Source organism: Podarcis raffonei, chromosome 6 (genome assembly GCF_027172205.1).
Source record: "Podarcis raffonei isolate rPodRaf1 chromosome 6, rPodRaf1.pri, whole genome shotgun sequence".
Taxonomy (NCBI): domain Eukaryota; kingdom Metazoa; phylum Chordata; class Lepidosauria; order Squamata; family Lacertidae; genus Podarcis; species Podarcis raffonei.
Window position 1 is genome coordinate 12,005,854 of NC_070607.1, and position 23,585 is coordinate 12,029,438.

General features: G+C 44.7%; 1 protein-coding gene across 1 annotated transcript; it reads right to left on the minus strand.

The window, feature by feature from the left end:
* Positions 1 to 985: 985 nt before the first annotated feature.
* LOC128415343 (prostaglandin G/H synthase 2-like) lies at positions 986 to 16,400 on the minus strand. The gene is made up of 10 exons (XM_053391431.1): positions 15,840 to 16,400; positions 15,270 to 15,386; positions 13,486 to 13,629; positions 12,154 to 12,297; positions 10,881 to 11,062; positions 8,104 to 8,187; positions 7,298 to 7,544; positions 6,037 to 6,323; positions 4,096 to 4,243; positions 986 to 1,683 (listed from the first exon to the last, which is right to left on the minus strand). Exons 2-10 carry the CDS (start codon positions 15,340 to 15,342, stop codon positions 1,280 to 1,282), a joined length of 1,713 nt encoding a protein of 570 aa, XP_053247406.1. The 5' UTR covers positions 15,343 to 15,386; positions 15,840 to 16,400; the 3' UTR covers positions 986 to 1,279.
* Between the last annotated feature and the right edge of the window lie 7,185 nt (positions 16,401 to 23,585).

The window sequence follows — 23,585 nt, forward strand, 5'->3', positions numbered from 1 at the left end:
TATCATTTTGGTTTAACAGATAATCATTATATCAATTGCCGGAGTACAAATAACAGAGGGTTTTTCAACTAAGAGGGCCAGTAATGTATGGGCTTCAGAACCATAGTATTAAACATGCATTTCTTAAGCAATATGAAAATTTAAATACCTACAGTACGAGAATAATGTTGCATTTCCCAAGTTACCAGTCAATTAGAGAAATAAGGGTCTGATTCAAGGGCCTTGAATTTGCAAAACTGATGATAACCAAGCTATTAATCAGAGTGCATATTTGGTTTATTTTCTGGTTTATTTTTTACCAATTACGCTTATAGTTCATTTTCGTAAGTGTTTATCAGCCAACTTGAAAAGTGTCAGTAACCAAAAGTTGAAATGGCCAGATATAAGTGGCTGTGTTATAAAGAAGCTCTGGAACATACAGTGCTATTCTATATCTCAAATCACATTTGTGAGCCCTAGATGGGATCTGGAACTCCACTTCTCACAAATGAAAAGAGGAAGCATAAACCCCACACCACTTGCAACAGCTGAAGGCAATTTATGGGTTTAGAAAGTGGCCATTTGCCTGTTAGATCTTATTTCAAACTGCATAGCTAATAAGGAATGGTTTTAGCATGATTTAATAACAGGTGGCGCTGTGGGTTAAAGCCTCAGCGCCTAGGACTTGCCGATCGAAAGGTCGGCGGTTCGAATCCCCGCGGCGGGGTGCGCTCCCGTTGCTCGGTCCCAGCGCCTGCCAACCTAGCAGTTCGAAAGCACCCCCGGGTGCAAGTAGATAAATAGGGACCGCTTACTAGCGGCAAGGTAAACGGCGTTCCGTGTGCTGCGCTGGCTCGCCAGATGCAGCTTGTCACGCTGGCCACGTGACCCGGAAGTGTCTGCGGACAGCGCTGGCTCCCGGCCTCTAGAGTGAGATGAGCGCACAACCCTAGAGTCTGGCAAGACTGGCCCGTACGGGCAGGGATACCTTTACCTTTACTTTTACCTTTAATAACAGGATTTATTGTTCCATGAAACATCACTTCTAGACACCTAAAATGGTTCCATATTTAGGGTCCTTCTTGTCAAGTTTAAGAGGCAGAGTTATCATTTCTGTTCAAGTTTAAGCAGCATATCTCATGCCCTGATCCATTTTGGAATACATCTTTCTAGTACAGTAGATATTCTTAAAAACCGAAAGGTTCGGTCCTGCAGATCTAAGCAGAACATGCCTTTAAAGTGGTTTTTGTTAGCAGCAGCAGCAATGATATATATAAATAAATATGCAAAACACTGTTCCCTATAGTTCAGCAAACTGTTCTTTTGATCGTAATGGTGGGCCAGTCTCGACTCTTGCTGTGCTGGAAGTGCTAACATTATTTGCTGCTGCTGTTGCGGGGTTTATGACATGGAAAGCCACGAGAGGACAGCCCTCTACATTGTTGCAGATAAGGTTTTGGATGGAGGCTGTGTTCACTATGTCAAAGCCAACTTTGCCCCCAAAGGTGCTGGGCTTCCAGTACTCTGGTGAGCAAATAGCGTTTCCAAAGAGACCTTTCAAAGAGAACGGTGCCCCAATTTCTATCATGGTCTCACCAAATATACCACCAGGATATGGTTTTTCTACAAGAAGAGCTGGGTAGAACTCCATAGCATCAATATCCCCATAGAGTTCTTCAAGTTCTGCAGCCATTTCTTTTTCTACTGTGATAACAAGAGGCAAAAATCATGGTTAAGCAGGGAATCTCCAACAGTTGGGGCGATGGTTTTGTATATGATTGCAAATCATTAGCGGGTTCTTCTCTGAGGTTCTGAGAATAAGAAAGGAAGTTGCCTTACAAAGGAGGACAGGGAGAGACCCTGACTCATTAGTGTTGCAAAAGCTGCCATGAAATAGAAATAGTATGGTGGGGAAGTCAAGCTCTGCAATCCTGAATAAATTTTGCATCAACAGGGAGAAAGTCAATGCAGCGAAAGAATAATGAATGAATCATATTACAAATCTTTTCAAGGAAAGCTATGGTTGACACAGAATAGTTTTATGGAAAACTATCTCCTAGAAGGACTCCCCACAACTGCTTTCTTCCTTTCCATCCTTAGAACATGCAGTTTCTCTTTTGAGCATCTCTCCTTACAGCTTGAGGGACGCGGGTGGCACTGTGGGTTAAACCACAGAGCCTAGGACTTGCCGATCAGAAGGTCGGTGGTTCGAATCCCCGCAACGGGGTGAGCTCCCGTTGCTCAGTCCCTGCTCCTGCCAACCTAACAGTTTGAAAGCATGTCAAAGTGCAAGTAGTTAAATAGGTACCGCTCCGGCGGGAAGGTAAACGGCGTTTCCATGGGCTGCTCTGGTTCGCCAGAAGCGGCTTAGTCATGCTGGCCACATGACCCAGAAGCTGTACACCAGCTCCCTCGGCCAATAAAGCGAGATGAGCGCCGCAACCCCAGAGTCGCCCACGACTGGACCTAATGGTCAGGGGTCCCTTTACCTTTTACCTTACAGCTTGAAAAGACAGTACATGTTCTCAGTAGAGGGGCTGCAACTACCCAATCTCTAATAAAAGACAACAGAGCTTTTCTACAGGAACTCAACACTTTTTAAAAACTAATAATAATAATAATAATATTTTTTAAAAATTCCTTCCAGTAGCACCTTAGAGACCAACTCAGTTTGTTATTGGTATGAGCTTTTATGTGCATGCAGACTTCTTCAGATACACTGAAACAGAAATCACCAGACCCTTATATATAGTGAGAGGGTGGGGAGGGGTATTACTCAGAAGGGTGATGGGAATGGGTGATTGGCTGATAGGTGTGGTAAACCTGGTGGTAAGCGATGGTGTTTTCTGGTCATATCCGTTTGGTTTCTGTGGTGGAAGCAATCAATGTACAGATCTAGTGTGGTATTGCATCCATCAGGAGGGGTCCATGTGGAGTCCCTTTTTGTGTAACTCTTTTTAAGTGGTAGTTGGTGGTCAATGTTCTGTTCATTAATGTGTTGGGAGTGTGGTGGTTGTTCCCCAGTAGGTTGAGAGATGTTGTGTTGTGAAGATGTTGTTTGTTCTACTTTGTCTTGTTCTTGTGTGTATTCAAAGTACTCCTTCAGGCATAAATGGCGGAAAAATGCTTCCAAATCCCCGCAGAACTGAATCATGTGTGGGGATTTAGCAGGACAGAATGATAGTCCACGTGAAAGGACTAATAATAACTTATTATTTATACCCTGCCCATCTGGCCGGGTTTCCCCAGCCACTCTGGGTGGCTTCCAACAAAATATTAAAATACAATAGTCCGTCAAACATTAAAAGCTTCCCTAAACAGGGCTGCCTTCAGATGTTTTCTAAAAGTCTTCCAAAAGTCTGGTAGCGTTCTCGACACACTGAAAAATTCATTTATTGGGTATATTGCTTGAATCTTGGATTTGGATTTGAACACTTCAGCAGAGACATCATCTTGCCAACAAAGGTCCATATAGTTAAAGCTATGGTTTACCCAGTAGTGATGTATGGAAGTGAGAGCTGGACCATAAAGAAGGCTAATCACCGAAGAATTGATGCTTTTGAATTATGGTGCTGGAGGAGACTCTTGAGAGTCCCATGGACCGCAAGGAGATCAAACCTCTCCATTCTGAAGGAAATCAGTCCTGAGTGCTCATTGGAAGGACAGATCCTGAAGCTGAGGCTCCAATACTTTGGCCACCTCATGAGAAGAGAAGACTCCCTGGAAAAGACCCTGATGTTGGGAAAGATGGAGGGCACAAGGAGAAGGGGACGACAGCGGACGAGATGGTTGGACAGTGTTCTCGAAGCTACCAGCATGAGTTTGACCAAACTGCGGGAGGCAGTGGAAGACAGGAGTGCCTGGCGTGCTCTGGTCCATGGGGTCACGAAGAGGTGGACACGACTGAATGACTAAACAACAACCCAACCCATTGGAGCATCTAGCCTTTAGCTGCCTACACAATCCTGGACCTGCTAATTGCTTTCCCTTAATTGGAGATGCCAATAATTGGACCCAAAACATCCCCATACAAAGCAGCGGTTTGATCTCTAAGCTGCGCAGCCTTGCCCATAAAGAGCAGCTCCTGTGTTTCTCTAAGTAGAGGACAAGTCTTACCTGTGAGCTCTTCAAATGACTGAAAGGGTTTCAGCATAAAGTGCTTCCGATACTCATTCATGGAGCGGTATCTCATCTGCCTGCTTCGATCAATGGAGGCCTTAGCTACTTTCTGCATTGCAGCAGGGACACTCCGCCCACCAGCTACCTGTTATCAAAGAAATGGAGTAATGTGAGTACCAAAAAGGTAAAGGTAAAGGGACCCCTGACCATTAGGTCCAGTCGTGACCGACTCTGGGTTTGCGACGCTCATCTCGCTTTATTGGCCGAGGGAGCCGGCGTACAGCTTCTGGGTCATGTGGCCAGCATGACTAAGCCGCTTCTGGCGAACCAGAGCAGCGCACGGAAACGCCGTTTACCTTCCCGCTGGAGCGGTACCTATTTATCTACTTGCACTTTGACCTGCTTTCGAACTGCTAGGTTGGCAGGAGCAGGGACTGAGCAACAGGAGCTCACCCTGTTGCGGGGATTCGATTTGGGGGTTGGACTCGATAGCCCTTGTGGTCTCTTCCAACTCTATGATTCTATGAACTGTCAGCCTTCTGATCGGCAAGTCTTAGGATTTGTGGTTTAACCCACAGCACCACCCGCGTCCCTTTTGTGAGTAACAATATGGAGCTTAAATGCTGCATATGTTGGCACAAGTATGGCATGGCGTTGCATAATACCTACAAGCCTTGCCAACATGGTTCCAAAAATAGGAATGTGAGGTTTTGGAGTTGGCCTTCCTTTGGGTAGAATGGAGAAGTAGAGAAAACAAAGAAGACTGCATTAAACTTGGTTACTTCAGACAGAGCTGTATGTTCTCACTGGGACTATACTCAGAGTCCAGTTCTCACATAGAATAAAAAAACACAGGTAAAAGACTAGACTTGAATTCTTCTCCACAACGTCTATACGGAAGGAACATTTTTTTAAAGAGAAAACTGAGGAACATTCCATCATGCAAGTTCCTTCAAGCAGAATAGTGAACAGGTTTGCCACTTCAGTGATAAAAAGCTACTTTTCTACAAGTATATGTAGAGAAACGACCCTAACTAGTCATGTCTATTGTGCATTTGTTGCATTATAAACTGATCAAATGGAACAGTAGGTCATAAGAACTTCTGGCTCCTTTGAAATCAACCGGACCTCAAGTGTAAAAGACGCTCATCTCTTGATTTACCGTATTTTTCGCCCCATAAGGCGCACCGGCCCATAGGACGCACCTAGTTTTTTGGGGGGAGAAATAAAGGAAAAATTTTTTATCTCCCCCCCCCCCGACGAGGGGCTGGGGTGGGAAGCGTCGCCCGAGCTTGTGGGGCTGGCGGCGGGGAGAAGCAGGCTTCTCCCCGCCGCCAGCCTTCAAACCAGGTCGGGGGACAGCGGGATGGTGCGCTGCGCCTCTCCTGCTGTCCCCCGAGCTTGTGGGGCTAGCAGCGGGGAGGAGCAAGCTTCTCCCTGCTGCCAGCCTCCAAACCAGGTTGGGGGACAGCGGAATGGCGACGTTCCGCCTCCCCGCTGTCCCCCGAGCTTCTGGGGCTGGCGGTGGGGCTCTCCTGAAGCCTGGAGAGCGAGAGGGGTCGGTGCGCATCGACCCCTCTCGCTCTCCAGGCTTCAGCGAAAGCCTGCATTCGCCCCATAGGACGCACACACATTTCCCCTTCATTTTTGGAGGGGGAAAAGTGCGTCCTATAGGGCGAAAAATACGGTACAATGTAAAACTGCTTGTGCTATTCAGCCTTCTGTCAGAAAATGCAACAATGGGAGATCAATAAAAGCTGCTGCCCCAGAGAAAGCTGCAGATACTGCAAAACTGTTTCCCAAATCTCAGAAGGCCCCACTGATAATCATTCTGCGTTTAAAGGCTTTTCAGACACAAGGGTGACTTACGAGGACAGTTGTATCATGTTGCCTCAAGATGAAGGCTATGCAATTTCTTAGTAGGAAATATATTCTTACCCTTCCAGCCCTTTGCCTGGAGAAGGATTCCACCATGTGGGAAAGACCATGTTCTAACATGATGGAGTTGTTATGGATGAACTGCTGGTATGTGTACTCTTGGTCATGAATCTGGAAGGTATCAGGGAGGAGAGGGTGCCAGTGGTAAAGGGTGTTGAATTCTGCCGCTATTCTGTTCTGATACTGGAATCTCTGGTTGAACAGCAGCTCTGGGTCAAACTTCAACTTGAAGTGGTAGCCACTCAGGTGCTGCACGTAGTCTTCAATCACAATCTTGATGGTCTCTCCTGTTTCCCCACAGAAAACAAAAGTCAGTCAGTCAGTCTTTTCATTTCCTAAACAATAAAAGGGTAAAGGACCCCATGGCGGTTAAGTCCAGTCAAAGGTGATGAAGTTACTGGACTATGCAGAATTAAATAAACTAACAGGAAGGATCCGAAACTGGCAGGACCAGAATTTTAACGAAGACTGGAGTAAATTTACGGATTATCTGAAAAGTATCTGTGATTATCAGACGATGTTTGTAGGTTTCCAAGAAGTTCTGTGAGGAGTATTATTGGAAATATTGTAAAAATGGAAAAGGAGAGATGATATGTTTAAGAGATGTAAAGGCAATATTAAGTTAAGAAATGCATAAGAAGTGATTAAGACGGAGGATCATCAGAGGTGTTGATGGAAGTCCGATAAGATTGTATTTGTGATAAATTATCTGGTACGTTTTATAATTTTGTATAAGAAAACAAACAAACAAACAAAAAAGTCCAGTCAAAGGCGATTATAGGGTGCGGCACTCATCTCGCTTTCAGGCCGTAGTCTTCAATCACAATCTTGATGGTCGCTCCTGTTTTCCCACAATAAAGTCAAATCTTTTAGTTTTGTTTCCAGAGCAATGTTAAGTCCCTAATCATATCTGCAGCAAGCCATCCAAAATCCAGCAGGCAAACAGAAAGCGAAACTCATCTGCTGTGGAATGCCATGCTCCCAGTTAAAAGTCACAGCAACATTGAATAATGGAAGAACAGTCCTCTTGCATCAATCCAAGTGTCCATCTTGTCTGGCACTACATTTCCAACGATGGCCCACAAAATGTCCCTGAGATGCTCAGAATCAACAATAGTTAACCAACGGTGATAGAGCTATCTCCCATGAAATTGTCTCGGCCATTTTAAAGATATCTTAGATGATGGCCATCACCACATCTAGCAGCAGCAAAATTCCATCGAGTAATTGTGTGTTAACCATGAGCAATTGTAAGAATTACCTGTTAAGATCAGGCGGGCAGTTTGGAACAGCTGCTCATCATCCCATTCTGGATGCTCGCCCTTCAGAATGTCACAGACCCGGTTGTGTTCCCGGAGCCATAACGTGGCGTACATCATCAGCCCTGGAACCAAACCAAAGACCTCTTGCCCTACAGAAAATTTCAGGTGCTCAGGGACATGTGGCGGGTAGATCATTTCTGCCTGAGTTTCTTTGACCGTAGGTGGGTACATCTCTCCATCGATCATCTGTAATTACAAAATAAATAAATGAGCATGGCAACACAGAGAATCTTCTATCATACTGAATTTTAGCCAATAATATGAAAATCCAGTGAAAATATAATATGCTTATATGGTACCTCGGGTTAAGAACTTAATTTGTTCTGGAGGTCCGTTTCTTAACCTGAAACTGTTCTTAACCTGAGGTACCATTTTAGCTAATGGGGCCTCCTGCCGCCACACAATTTCTGTTCTCATCCTGAAACAAAGTTCTTAACCTGAGGTACTATTTCTGGGTTAGCAGAGTCTGTAACCTGAAGCGTCTGTAACCCGAGGTACCACTATACTTGTCAATTTCCAGTGGATTTCAAGTACAGAGATTTTTGTGAGATTGTGGCGTGATAGTCTATACTCCTTAAATAGTTACCTAGGGGAAAAATGGTTGCTGGTGCAGTTACTAAAATGTCTGTGGGGCTTCTATGCATCAGAGGGAACACACCACTCTTCCAAGTAAATACTTTAACATAAATACAATCTCTCTTTTTCTCAACACACTGCAGCGTTTTCAGAAAAAGTCCAAACCAACCTGAAATTTCAGCTTCCCATCCTTAAAGAGTCTGAGTTTCAGCTGCCTATCCAAATTCTCTCCGTAGATATGATTTAGATCAACCTGTTGAAATGATAGGAACATGAACGTCCAATTTTTAATTTGACAGATGAAACAGAGAAACAAATAGATTCAGGGTGAAGCCCTTACAAAATAGACAGAATAAGCTCAGCAGAGTAAAAGGGATTTTTAAGTTGGTTATTGTATTGATGGAAAAGCTGTTTATAAGATATATATATATATATATATATATATATATATATATATATATATATAAACAGACAGAATATTACTTAAATATACTAGTTGTCACCCAAAGAAAGTTGAACACTTCGTAAATGTCCAGTAAAATTAGTTATCTCCCTCTTAAAGTTTCAGAACAATATATGCTGCAGTGAGGGTACAACGGAGGAGACAGTTTGGTCAGTCCTCAAAATACGTCATGATTTGAATATTCTTAATTTATAGAAAAATTGTTTTGCTATTGCATGCCTGTATTTGGGTTAAATATAGAATGAGCCCTGGCATATAAAACTGGTTTTTTTCTGATACACAAGACAGGGTGGTGGTGATACATATCATTGTAAACACGGTTGTTAAGAAGGGCTCCTGCTTTCTGAAGGAACTAATGGGAATTGTTTTGCATGCCACCCCAGTCTCCAGTGGTACAGGATTCCAGGGTCCATATTTTCTTTTGGAAATGAGGCAGAGCAGAGACTGTGGCATCTTTATGATATAAGGCTTATTTACAAATATATAAAACCTGAGCCTATGATGGAGGGTCTCACAGCATTAACACCCCAAAGGGTCTTGCTTCTCCCATAGCCGTAGCTTTAAGTTCAGACAGATGTCAGACATCATGCTTTGCCTTCTGTTTTGTGTCTTGGTCACACAATTCCTAACTCTCACCGTTCTAACCTACACTTTGATCCTCGTTTTCTTAATAACATATCTCCCAGGCTTTTACCTCGACCCAGGAGGCTAGCCTGGCATAATAATAATAATAATAATAGTAATAATAATAATAATAATAATAATAATAATAATAATAATAATAATAATATATTTATACCCTGCCCATCTGGCTGGGTTTCCCCAGCCACTCTGGGCGGCTTCCAACAGAACACTAAAATACAATTATCTTTTAACACTTGCTGCTTCCAGGGGGTTAAAAGTGTCTAGCACATGGAGATGCAACGAGGCTGAGGTTACGTTCTAGCATATGTGGTGGACCTGTAAAAGCGTAAAAGAGTATTGGGAAAGAATTCATAATGAATTGAAAGAAATGCTTAAAAGTACTTTTCCAAAAAAACCCAGAGTCGTCTTTGTTGGGGATAATTCAGCCTGAAATTCCCAGGTGTCAAAAAAGGTTATTTATGTATGCCACTACTGAGCCCTGTCTTTTGTTAGCACCAAAATGGGAAAACAAGCGAGGTCCCAAGTAAAAAAGAATGGCAACTTGAACTGATGGAATGTGTGCAGCTTGCGGACCTAACACAGAATAAGAGAACAAGAAGAGCATAGGTTTAGAGAAGATTGGAAAATGTTTATTGAATATATGGAGGAAATTGTATATATTTGGAAATGTGGGCAGCATTAAGATAAATTCAACAGTGTAAATAAGCTTTGATGGATGTGATAATGGAATACTGAATGGTGTAGTTTATATAAAATATGTAGGGATTTATGTTGCGTGACCAGGCACGACAGCCCCAGTCACTAGGGATCATAAGAAAGGAATAAAGACTCTGGAATTAAAAATTAGGCCACAACTTTATTAAACTTCCAAATGTAGGAAGAGCTTGGCGTAGGCCTTAGGTGTGTATCCCTCCCAGCCCCCCAGCCGGGGGGAACTGGGACTCATCAGGGTAAATGGGATATGGGGGTGCTCTGTGAGATGTAAGTGTAGCAGGCAGCCAAGCCCATATCCCCGCACGCAGGGTAGTTCACTGACAACTTTTCAGTGTATGGCCAGTGACACCCATATATATAACCCCTTTAAGAGGGGACCCTGGAATCGCCACCGCAGGGGGGGTGAGTCACCCCTTCACACACACACCCCATAGGAAAGAAAAGACTAAAGGATTCCACTCAAGGCCATAACCACCAAAGTTGTGACGAACAGCTATGGGAAGACAAAATGCAGGAAAATTTCTTCCCCGTCCTTCAACAATAAGCAGTCAAAGACTGTTGCAGCGCCCGCTAAACAGGAAGAAAAAGTTAACCTGTAAACAAGAAAACATTAAACAGAGGGAGGGGAGGGAGGGTGAATCTCCAGAGCCGACTGCTTGGCTATTGTCGGCTCCACCCCCTATTTATAAATGGGGATGGTCCCACATTCCAGCAAGAAACTTGATAACTGAGGCTGGGCGTGAACCTCCAAAAATTAACACTGAGAGGCAGGTCAGTCCCTGTTTGCCAGTAAGCTCCCTGGAAACCGCAGCACCGCGCGCGATCCCACAAAGGGCACCCACATTATGAAGTATGAGTGCGCATTATGCAAAAGGAACCATGGGAAGAGAAGGGAAGCCAATGATATTTTAAGGTTGATTAAGTGAAAAATGTAAAACAGGAAATTTAATAAAAATTATGAAAAAGAAAGAAAAGTGTCTAGCACATAGCTCGGCACCGCCAAGCCTTAATTGAATTCTAATATTTATAAGGTCCAGAGATTGTATTTGTCCAACACCCTCAAATGCATAACAGTTCTGCTTTGTAATAGCTAACCAGTCGAAGTCATGACTCTTTCAGCTTACCCCATGCCCAAAGGCCTTTGTGAAGGCTGGTCCTTTGTCCTTTTCTGTACGGAGGTATTGGTGGTTGAAGTGTTGAGCGAAGAACGCAAACATGATATTTGTGCCTTGAGGGCTGGGAATAAATTTTCTCCTAAGTAGAACTTTCTCCACAACGAGTTTAGACTCTGGAAGTTCCTTCTTGCCTGGGATGTAAAATAATCATTTATTTTTCTGACACTTGTAAGTGCTGGAAACAGAATAGCTGCTGCAGTTTCCTTTTCCCTACAGGTAAGATTCACCTTCTGTTGTGTGGGCAGGGCGGTCCCTCCCCCTACCTGGCCGATCCCTTGGCAACGCCTCCCCAGGTGGGATTGGGCGATTGGCTGAGGTAGGCGGAGACCTCCAGGTATCCAGCCTGGGGAGGGTGAAACCAGCCATACTACCGAAAGGCGCCCCCCCATTTGATGTGGGGAGTGGTCCTTCCTACAGGAATTTGACAGGGAAAATGTAAATATGCAAAACTCCAAATGTACAGTATGTTAAACTCCAAATGTACAATGTTGATAGCTTCTTTGTGTTTTGGAACTAGTCTAATTCTAAAGTAGTACGCTGAATATAGTTCTGGTTTAAACCAGTTTGTTATTAGTTTGGTTGCCAGTATATGCCCAAATTGGGATGCGGGTGGCGCTGTGGGTTAAACTACAGAGCCTAAGACTTGCCGATCAGAAGGTCGGCGGTTCGAATCCCTGCAACGGGGTGAGCTCCCGTTGCTCGGTCCCTGCTCCTGCCAACCTAGCAGTTCGAAAGCACGTCAAAGTGCAAGTAGATAAATAGGTACCGCTCTGGCGGGAAGGTAAACGGCGTTTCTGTGCGCTGCTCTGGTTCGCCAGAAGCGGCTTAGTCATGCTGGTCACATGACCCGGAAGCTGTACACCGGCTCCCTCGGCCAATAAAGCAAGATGAGCGTGCAACCCCAGAGTCGGTCACGACTGGACCTAATGGTCAGGGGTCCCTTTACCCTTACGTGCCCAAATGCATCACTTGCTAGCATCCACTAAAAGCCTACCCTCTTCTTATTTGACAAAGTAAGACAAAACCTTTCAATGTGAAGATTTATGATGTAGCAAATGCTCTACATCTTGTGGTTCTCCTTCTGAGGTATTCCCTGGACATGATTGACCACTGCATTGAGGGGGGAGACCAGGGTTGCCCCCACTGGCCTTGTGTACGTAGAGGAGGAATAATATTTCATCTTCTCTTATCTTCACGTATTCAGATTTTTGCCCCTTCTTACCTTTCACACCCATAGGGGTTGGGCAGCTGCGTTCTACCGGCGGAAGTGCTCTGGTATAGTAAGAAAGGTTTGAATAGGCTTCCCAGCTTTTGTAACCATAACGGCTGTTATACGTTGGTGGGCTTTCTATTAAATTGGACCTTACTAGATGGCCAAGGGATGAATAAAAGAAATCATGTTCAGGGCAAGCAATTAATGACTGTGTGACCTAAGAAGTGATAATTCATATACAGTCTGTTTTCACAGAGGCAAACTCTGGCCCTCCAGATGTTTAGGACTACAATTCCCATCATCCCTAGCTAAGAGGGCCAGTGGTCAGGGATGATGGGAATTGAAGTCCCAAACATCCGGAGGGCCGGAATTTGCCTATGCCTGATCTAAACCTCACCAATTAATGATCTGACCACGGCAAGGCAAATTTCAGAAGTGATGTGAGAGGATAAGCCCATTCTCAATTTTATACTTTTTGCATTTTTGCATCTTTGGGGCCATAGCAACTCTAAAAAATTATGACACTAAAAACCTCTTGTCAAGGCAGAGGAGTCTGCTGGGCAGGCCACAATTAAACCACCCCTGGGTGTGGGCCCAACTGTCCCCATTGGTCAGGTGGGCCCACCGCCAGGAGAATGTCCATCCAAGGTCTGCTGGCATTGGCCAATAGCCGGCAGCCAGGTGATCGGGCCTGTCATTTGCTGGATCACTTGTGTGGCCTGGCCGTGATACTGCCCACTGAGGAAAGTGGGAGGACATACCACTGTCAAACCCCGTGGAGAATCCTGAAATTTGTAATCAGATGAGGGTGCTCAAAACCCTTTGAGAAAGATCCCCAACTTCCCTCGCAGAAGTACAGACAGCTATATAGACCACAAAACTTCTCAAGAGGAGTTTTCACTTTTGCTGTCATCTTCCACAAGAAGCAAATTGCACCTAAGGTATGAAAAGGAAGACTCTTGACTCAGCTATTGCTTTCCATAATGCCATTTATTAGAAAGCTTAGAGGGTAGAATTCAGTTACTGCATTAGGTCAATATGTATAGAAATGACAACTATTGTAGTCAACATATGGTACCTCAAAGAGCTCAGATATATATAGCTGACCTCCTGTTCCAAGCCTATATTCGTTCACCGGGGAATAAGGCCCGTGGAACTCAGTGAGACTTACTTCTCAAGGAGTAGACATGTATAGGTAAATACCTGTCCCCACTATTAAGCCTCTAATCCAATACTCATTGACCTGGCAGCAAGCTCCATTGAACTCGGCGAGACTTACTTCTGAGTAGATGCGTATAGGACTATTCTGTAAGAACAGCATTGAAAGGTAGGGTTACTTACACATCAATATGAATCTCATGATGGTGTTGCGGAGGAAAGGGGTGTTGTTGATTACATCCCAGACTGCTTTGAAGTGAGTCAGCAGATAGTAGACTGTGGCTGGAGCAGGTTTCAGCATCGCTCTCAGCCAAGTAAAGAATTCGGCTGCAAGGAATGAAGTGCAATGAAAATTAGGAAAAACATTCTTGAAAAAAATGCAAATAAGTACTGAAGAAAACTGGACCGCCATATGCCCAGGGAGAATCTGTGAAAGGTAGAGGTTTGTCCTGGATATTAGGAAGTAAATTTAAAAAAAGATGATTTTGGGGCTTTTGCGGGGGGGGGAGTGCTACAACCCTGGGATTTGTTTTTTAAAAACTCAACAATTTTCGGGGTGTCCTGGTTTGAAATATGGCAACCCTTTGTTTGAAACCTTTGACGCTACCTTAAACTAAGGTATCTCCAGCTGTTTTTGGACTGCACCTCTCATCAGCCCTAGGCAGCAGGACCAGTAGTCAGGATTGATGGGAAATGTAGTCCAAAAACAACTGGAGACCCAAGTCTGGGAAACTCTGATTATTGCTATTACTGATTATCTAAATCAGTAATAACTTCACTGACTAGTGGCCTTTCTCCATGGCTTCAAACAGGAGTCTTTCCCTACCTTACCTGGTGCCACCAGAAATTGAACCTGGAACCAGCTATTTGTGGGATACCCAGCCTCATATAACTAACATGCTTAAGTCTAATTAATGCATGGAGGGGTTAATACCATAGAGCAAGCTGTCCTGCCGGCCTTAAATATGTCCACTTCCTCTCACTTTGGGAGGAACTAGGTAACCAAGCCTTTGTTCACCCTCTGTCTATTTGAGAAGTTCAGCGTGTAGGGATGTCTGAGCTGGTTGCTCCTGTTCAAACCACAAGGCTCACAGAAACCACTATTGAGTTCCTATACCAATTAGTTCAACTGGTTAGCTATTACAAAGTTTGAGGGTACCAGACCACTACAGTAATTTAGGAACCTTCATCACTTTGTAATTAAGCCAAGTTTTATTGCCTGTGCAATTTTCTGAAGCTCATGAATCTGACCTTTGGAGAGTTTGTAAGTAAACCATTTTTAACTTACCAAAAAACGTGTGGTCTTTTCCTATGCTGCAGGAAAAGTGGAACTTTTGAAGGAACTTGAAAGGGCACATTTTAAAGGGCCAATAGCCTATATTTCCATGCTTAAGTAAAGGTACCCCTGCCCGTACGGGCCAGTCTTGACAGACTCTAGGGTTGTGCGCCCATCTCACTCAAGAGGCCGGGGGCCAGCGCTGTCCGGAGACACTTCCGGGTCACGTGGCCAGCGTGACATCGCTGCTCTGGCGAGCCAGAGCCGCACACGGAAACACCGTTTACCTTCCCGCTAGTAAGCGGTCCCTATTTATCTACTTGCACCCGGGGGTGCTTTCGAACTGCTAGGTTGGCAGGCGCTGGGACCGAACAACGGGAGCGCACCCTGCCGCGGGGATTCGAACCGCCGACCTTTCAATCGGCAAGCCCTAGGTGCTGAGGCTTTTACCCACAGTGCCACCCGCGTCCCCCATGCTTACTTTGCTACAAATTTTGTGATTTTAAATATCTACAGGAGTTCCCTCACCAAAGAGCACTTGGTACTTGCCCCAAACTTGCCCCAGAATTTCTTTTATACCCATTTTTAACTTGAACCAACACTGTGCAAAATGATGTGCTCTTTACATCACTGGACTATGGCTTTTCTCCTAAATGTTAATTGTGCAAGTGTAACTTTCTGGGATACGTACGTGTAGTGCAGTTTCCCCCATGATAACCAGTCCGCGTACAGTCGCATTCATAATGGTCAAATCCTGCTGTCATGCAGATTCCTCTGTTTTGGCATGGATTTGAGCAGCAAGGATTAACTAAAAGGGAATCAAGAGATTAAGTTAAGTGAGATCTAGAGCAGTGATGTCCAAACTTTTTTCAAAGAGGGCCAGATTTGATGAAGTGAAGGGCCACGAGGTCCGACCAAAGTACCAACCAAAGTTGTTGAGCTTTTTTAAGGATTGAAGTTGTTGAGGGTTTATTAGGATTTTACCTCAGAAAAATTAAACTGTCACAGGGGCCGGATTAAACCAGCAGGCCGGATTAGGCCCCCAAAACAGATTTTGGACATGGCTGATCTAGAGTCTTATAAAAATCCATGAACTAGTGCTAATGAATTAGATCCCAATAGATTAACTGCTGCTTGATACCATTAGATTATATTTGCTCTCACGTTCCATTCAGCCTTTTTTTACTTTGATACTGCATCCTTCACATGTTATGGTATGGCTGTAGAAGGATGGGGAAGCAGCAGTAGGCAAGCCCTTTACCTACAAGATCCCAGCAGCTGCAAGTAGTGTCCTGGACAGTCTTTATTTTGTGTGCCTTCCCTTCTTTTCCATTTTTTGCTGTGCTTCAGCATTGTTGTTGTTTAGTTGTTTAGTCGTGTCCGACTCCAGAGCACACCAGGCACTCCTGTCTTCCACTGCCTCCCACAGTTTGGTCAAACTCATATTAGTTGCTTCAAGAACACTGTCCAACCATCTCGTCCTCTGTCGTCCCCTTCTTCTTGTGCCCTCAATCTTTCCCAACACCAGGGTCTTTTCCAGGAAGTCTTCTCTTCTCATGAGGTGGCCAAAGTACTGGAGCCTCAGCTTCAGGATCTGAGCCAGTGTGGTGTAGTGGTTAAGAGCAGTAGACTCGTAATCTGGTGAACCGGGTTCGCGTCTCCACTCCTCCACATGCAGCTGCTGGGTGACCTTGGGCTAGTCACACTTCTTTGAAGTCTCTCAGCCCCACTCACCTCACAGAGTGTTTGCTGTGGGGGAGGAAGGGAAAGGATAATGTTAGCGGCTTTGAGACTCCTTCGGGTAGTGATGAAGCGGGATATCAAATCCAAACTACTACTACTACTACTACTACTACTACTCTTCTTCTTCTTCTTCTTCTTCTTCTTCTTCTTCTTCTTCTTCTTCTTCTTCTTCCTTCCAGTGAGCACTCAGGGCTGATTTCCTTCAGAATGGAGAGGTTTGATCTTCTTGCAGTCCATGGGACTCTCAAGAGTCTCCTCCAGCACCATAATTCAAAAGCATCAATTCTTCGGCGATCAGCCTTCTTTATGGTCCAGCTCTCAGTTCCATACATCACTACTGGGAAAACCACAGCTTTAACTATACAGACCTTTGTTGGCAAGGTGATGTCTCTGCTTTTTAAGATGCTGTCTAGGTTTATCATTGCTTTTCTCCCAAGAAGCAGGCGTCTTTTAATTTCGTGACTGCTGTCACCATCTGTGATGATCATGGAACCCAAGAAAGTAAAATCACTGCCTCCATTTCTTCCCCTTCTATTTATTAAGACAGATGTGGCTGTTTCTGGACAGAAAAGCTTGACCACAGCCATCTGTGCACTGGTAACTTCCAGAGTGGATTGCTGCAGTTCTCTGTATGTGGGGATGCCTTTAAGACTGATCCGGAAGCGGGAAGCGGCAGTTGGTGTAAAATATGGCAGCTGCTCAGTAGGGCAGGCTATTGCTGAAAGAATTGCCCATTGCTGAAAGAATTGCACTGAGTGCCAGGCTAAGGGCTCGTCAACACTTCTGCTTGTTCCACAGAATTGTAACTGGGAAGGGACCCAAAGGTTTGACGTGCAGCGTAAATTAATAATGCAGAGTCTTAAAGAATAAGAGCTTTACTGAGTTAAAATAAACTTCTTCATAAACAACATGGTTCCAAACAGTTTGACTGAGATTACATACTGCTCACATCTGAGGCAGACTGACTCTGACTGAAATCTTACAGAGAACGCACAGAGAAAATGGCTGCTAAGTCACATGGCAGAGTGACTCAACACTTAGCAGTTAGGTCTGAATAACTTTAGTAGGCCCAAATGACTGTGCAGTCCCGGCACTTCCCAGGCTGCTTTGCTGCTTCTGCTCTCATGTGTCTTTGTCACATGACAAGGATCACCTGGTCCAGCCCCCTGCTATGCTGCAATCCTGCCCACAGCTATCCCTGGGTGGACTTGAACCACCAACCTTCTGGTTAATAGCCGGACCCAGGGTTTTGCCTTGATCCTGCTACTTTCCCCCAGAAAACCCACTCTTTAGTGATAAATCAAAACAAACAGCCTTGTATAAGAAACTCGATTGCTCTTTGTTCTGATTCAGCACTAAAGATTGGGTTTCTCCAAGAGGAAGCAATGGGGCAAATGGAAGTGTGGGAAACCCTTAAGTTCAAGGTGCTGGTTTTGCTGTTGAAAGCACTATATGGTTTGGGACCAGGATACCTGAAAGATGGATTTGCCCCTTATTTGCCCAGTCAGTACCTGAGCTCTGCAGCTGAGGGCCTCCAGCAGCTAACATCTTATAACAAGGTTCATTTTGTACAATATAAGAACTGGTGACACCATACCCTGTAGAATTAACTCCTGTCACAGCGGGTGGCACTGTTGGTCTAAACCACTGAGCCTAGGGCTTGCCGATCAGAAGGTTGGCGGTTCAAATCCCCACGACGGGGTGAGCTCCCGTTGCTCAGTCCCAGCTCCTGCCAACCTAGCAGTTTGAAAGCACGTCAAAGTGCAAGTAGATAAATAGGTACCACTCCGGCGGGAAGGTAAACTGTGTTTCCATGCATTGCTCTGGTTCACCAGAAGCGGCTTAGTCATGTTGGCCACATGACCCAGAAGCTGTACGCTGGCTCCCTCGGCCAGTAAAGTGAGATGAGTGCTGCAACCCCAGAGTTGTCCGCGACTGGACCTAATGGTCAGGGGTCCCTTTACCTTTACCTAAATATTAGACAGGTGCCACCTCTGTTGTGTTTTTGACACCTACTGAAGACCTTCCTTTGAAACAAGCCTTTGAAGTAGGCTTTGTCCCAGTGTGCATCAGTATTGGAATTGTTCTTAAGAACATCTGCTGAACATCTACACCTTCAGCTAATGTTCTTAAGATGTTTTTGTTGTTCTGCTGCTTGTTGTTTCCTGCCCTGGGCTCCTTGGGGAGGGAAGATGGGAGATAAATGCAATAAGAATAAATAAGTAACTTCATTCAGTGTCATTATTAGCAACCTGGCAACGTTGCTTTCTTCCATTGGTGCTACAGTAGTAAGACACACTAACACCGAAAGGTCTTTCTAGTTGAACTTTTAGTTGTAGAAAAACTCTGGATGAAATTAAGGGGAGTCTACTATTGGCAAAGATGGAGGAAAATGTGATGGCTTTCTCCATGCAAATCTTACACAATGGATTTCATTAGTCCAAATATTCGAATCCTTGAATAAGAGTCATTCTGTATGATTTACCGTATTTTTCCGTGTATAAGACTAGGTTTTTAAACCAAAAAATTAGGTTTAAAATTAGGGCTCGTCTTATACATGGGTAGTGTTGAGGGGTGTTTTCTTAATTTGGAGTCCCCAAATATAGGGGGTGTCTTATACATGGGGGTGTCTTATACACCGAAAAATATGCTATAATCTTAACTAAAACCTACAGGTAGAAATTACTCTCATTTGCAGGAGCAAATGTAATGCAAGATCTAAATATACTATGGTTTTCATTCAGCTATTCATCTTTATGCTACTTGCTTGCCAAAATCATTTCCAGGAGGTTTGAAACTATAAAACAAATTATAAAAGCTATGCAAAAATAAAACAGATCCACCAAAGCATTAAAACATTCTTAATTAAAATACACACTGAAACAAGCCACTTCAAAAGCATAGCGATTTAAACAGTTAACGGCAATTAAAACAAGAAGATCAGAAAGTCAAGTTTATCCCCCTCTGTCGAAACCCATTCCATCGTAACCAAAGCAAGTCCCATTGGATGGGCATGTATAATCTTGTGCACCTGGAAGAGAATTTAATTATTTCAGCAGGTTTTAATCTGATCCTATCACTTCCTATATCTTCACTGCCCCAGAATGGCATTTGATGTATGGTCTCAGAGACTCAAAGTATAAGTGACATTGCAGTTTCTAAACCACACCCCCCTGCCCCCAAACGTGGCTCTAAAAGTTTATTATCATCTCTTGAAAGGATAATTAGCAATAAGCGCTTCCAGAACCACTGGAAATCATTTACCTGCTTTTGCCTCTGCACGAGTAGATGTAAAAAAAGAGACAAAGCATACAGTGGTTTAAAAACAGAAGTCCCAATGCCTCTCCCCATTTTTCAGGCTACACAAATGATATAGAGGGGGGAAAGGCTGCTATTAGCTCCAAGATCAAACACTTTTAAAGCTTCCTGCCCCTTCCTCTCCCTTATATATCATTTCCTTCCCAATGAGAAAATCAGCCAGAGATATTGAGGAAAGGGTATGAATGGGGGCCTAATCTTTAGTTAGTGTTTCATTAATCTTTTCAGAATGAGTGCACAGAAGGCAGAATACAGGCATTTTTCTCTACGTTTGACTTTTGTTAAAGGAAATTAAGCCTAGTTCAGACAACACAGGTATCGAGGAGACAAAGCCAGAAATAATTATATTCAGTTAAATTACATTCATAGATACAAGGATAAAACCACTCATGCTCTTACAGTCCAAACAGAGCGCTCTAAATTCTTATCTGTAGAGCTCCTGCTAAGTCTTCTTCTCCCCTTCAACTTCATCGTCCACCTAACCTGTCCATAAAATGCCTCTTAGGGACAGCTGTGTGAAACTTTCAGGAAACTTAGACGTTAACCTCTTATTTCAGGAATACTTAAACATTTCCAAACACCACCGGTTGTTTTCAGTGGTTTTTAGCCACTTCGATCCATAACTGTAACCCCAAATCGTTCTTAAATACCGAAGGAACTCCAGGAAGAGACTACCATGAGAAACATCTTGGGAGTACATTTTAACAGCCCAATCCCATCCTTACTCAGAAGTAAGTCCTGTTGCACTCAGCGGGACTTAGGTTGAAGCAAGAGGGCACACAACTGCAGCAAATGGTTATAACTAATTTAAATGGGTCAACAGAGGAAGAGAGAAAGGAGTCACGACGCTCACCTGATTGGCTGAGGGCAGAGAGAGAAAACAGAACAATGCAGGTTAAAAACATTTCCTAACTTTGAGGAGAAAGTAGCAGACTCAGCTTCTGTTATTTAGTATATAATATGATGATATGATATGATAAATATTAATATAAATATAATATTATAATAAAGATAAATTCCTGAGGAGTTGTGGCACAATGACTCCTACTCGTTGTTTACCCCTGCAGGATTAGCAATTTCTGCTCTTGGTGCTAATTTTGTGTCTGGAGTAGGTCAGGTAGATGATCTGCCTTTATGGACCAGTTAGCGATGGCTTATAAACCTGAAGCAAGCAAACTCCACCCCTTATTCATAACAAACTAAGGGTGGCAGAGTGTGTGTGTGGGTGATCAATTAAAGTTGGAACAGATTATCCTCATGTTCTCTTTCAACTCTGTTATTCTTTCTCCATAAACAATTGTATCAGCCCCGTGGTTTTCCATGGATCTGAGGGCAATGAAACAATCGCTGAGATGGCTAGAGCACCAGTGGTGGATAACTCATTCTGTAGCTGACTGGACACAGGTTAGAGCTCAACGTCGAGTCTACTAAGTGGCGGTAGCGACGGCGAAGAAGACTTTCTTCACTGCCTCTATTGCATCTGCAGAAAACAGCAGCAGGAGACTTTTTCAGGTGGCTTGCAATTTAGCAGAACCACCTGCTATATCGGGGTCCAGAACGGGCCACATGATCTCTTGCAATGATTTTGCAAAGTTTTTTGCAGATAAAGTCGCTCAGATTCGGGAAGAGGTAGACTCCACCGTGGGAGCAGGGCCGGGGTGGGAGAGTGCTAGAGTCCTGTCAAGTCAAGTTGCGTGGGATCAATTTCAATCTGTTACCTCCAAGGATGTGGACAGGCTGCTTGGACGAGTGAAACCAACCACCTGTCTCCTTGATCCTTGCCCATCCTGGCTTATAAAAGCTAGCCGGGAAGGGCTGGGCGATGGGCTTCGCAGGGTGGTGAATGCTTCTCTCTGTGAGGGAGTCTTCCCAGACCCGCTGAAAGAGGCGGTTATCAAACTGCTTCTTAAAAAACCATCTTTAGATGCAGCCAATATGCCCAACTATCACCCAGTCTCAAATCTTCCATTCTTGGGCAAGGTGATTGAGGAAGTGGTTGCTGAACAACTCCAGGCACACCTGGAAGAAGCGGACCATTTGGATCCCTTCCACTCGGGATTCAGGCCTCATCATGGGACTGAAACTGCCTTGTTCGCACTGGTTGATGATCTCCGGGGAGCTAGGGACAAAGGTGAGAGCCATTTCCTAGTTCTGCTGGATTCCTCAGCAGCTTTTGACACCATCGACCATAACATCCTTCTGGACCATCTAGAGGCGCTGGGAGCTGGGGGCACTGTTATACAGTGGTTCTGCTCCTTCCTCCTGGGCCGTGTTCAGAAAGTTGTGAGGGGGGATGAGTGTTCAGACCCCTGGGCTCTCACTTGTGGGGTGCCTCAGGGTTCTGTCCTCTCCCCCATGCTTTTCAACATCTACATGCAGCCGCTGGGAGAGATAATCAGGGGGTTTGGGCTGGGTGTTCATCAGTATGCGGATGATTCCCAGCTCTACCTCTCTTTCAAATCGGAACCAGTGAAAGCGGTGAAGGTCCTGTGTGAGTGTCTGGAGGCGGTTGGAGGATGGATGGCGGCTAACAGATTCAGGTTGAATCCTGACAAGACAGAAGTACTGTTTTTGGGGGACAGGAGGCGGGCAGGCGTGGAGGACGTCCTGGTTCTGAATGGGGTAACTGTGCCCCTGAAGGACCAGGTGCGCAGCCTGGGAGTCATTCTGGACTCACAGCTGTCCATGGAGGCACAGGTCAATTCTGTGTCTAGGGCAGCTGTTTGCCAGCTCCATCTGGTACGCAGGCTGAGACCCTACCTGCCCACCTCCTGTCCCCTGCTTGGACTACTGCAATGTGCTCTACGTGGGGCTACCTTTGAAGGTGACCCGGAAACAACAACTAATCCAGAATGCGGCAGCTAGACTGGTGACTGGGAGCGGCTGCTGAGACCATATAACACCGGTCTTGAAAGACCTGCACTGGCTCCCAGTACATTTCCGAGCACAATTCAATGTGTTGGTGCTGACCTTTAAAGCCCTAAATGGGCTAGGTCCAGTATACCTGAAGGAGCGTCTCCACCTCCATCGTTCTGCCCGGACACTGAGGTCCAGCACCAAGGGCCTTCTGGCGTTTCCCTCGCTGCGAGAAGCCAAGTTATAGGGAACCAGGCAGAGGGCCTTCTCAGGAGTGGCATCCTCCCTGTGGAACGCCCTCCTACCAGATGTCAAAGAGAAAAATAACTACCAAACTTTTAGAAGACATCTGAAGGCATCCCTGTTTAGGGAAGCTTTTAATGTTAACAGGTTATTGTATTTTAGTGTTTTGTTGGAAGCCGCCCAGAGTGGCTGGGGAAACCCAGCCAGATGGGCGGGGGATAAATTATTATTATTATTATTATTGAAGCTTTTCTTTTCTTATTTATCCATCCTCTTTGTGACCTCCACTTCACTGCGTTTTTCGAAGTCTACCTAGCCTAGAGATGGTAGACCTGTTCAAGCTGGACTGTGCCAACCCCGCTACCCTAGGAGTGTTTCACATCACTTTCAAACTTTGGCTAGAGACAAATGAGGAACAGCTTAAGGATTCCAACAGTGTGATGCCTGTTTGAGAATCAGACAGTAGGACTGACCACCAAAGTGTAGGATACAGATATCCTTTGGATAACTCTCGTGTAAAAACCCGACACTGGAAATGAGGAACGGCTAAGGGAGTTGGGCATGTTTAGCTTGGAGAAGAGGAGGTTAAGGGGTGATATGATAGCCATGTTCAAATATATAAAAGGATGTCACATAGAGGAGGGAGAAAGGTTGTTTTCTGCTGCTCCAGAGAAGCGGACACGGAGCAATGGATCCAAACTACAAGAAAGAAGATTCCACCTAAACATTAGGAAGAACTTCCTGACAACAAGAGCTGTTCAACAGTGGAATTTGCTGCCAAGGAGTGTGGTGGAGTCTCCTTCTTTGGAGGTCTTTAAGCAGAGGCTTGACAACCATATGTCAGGAG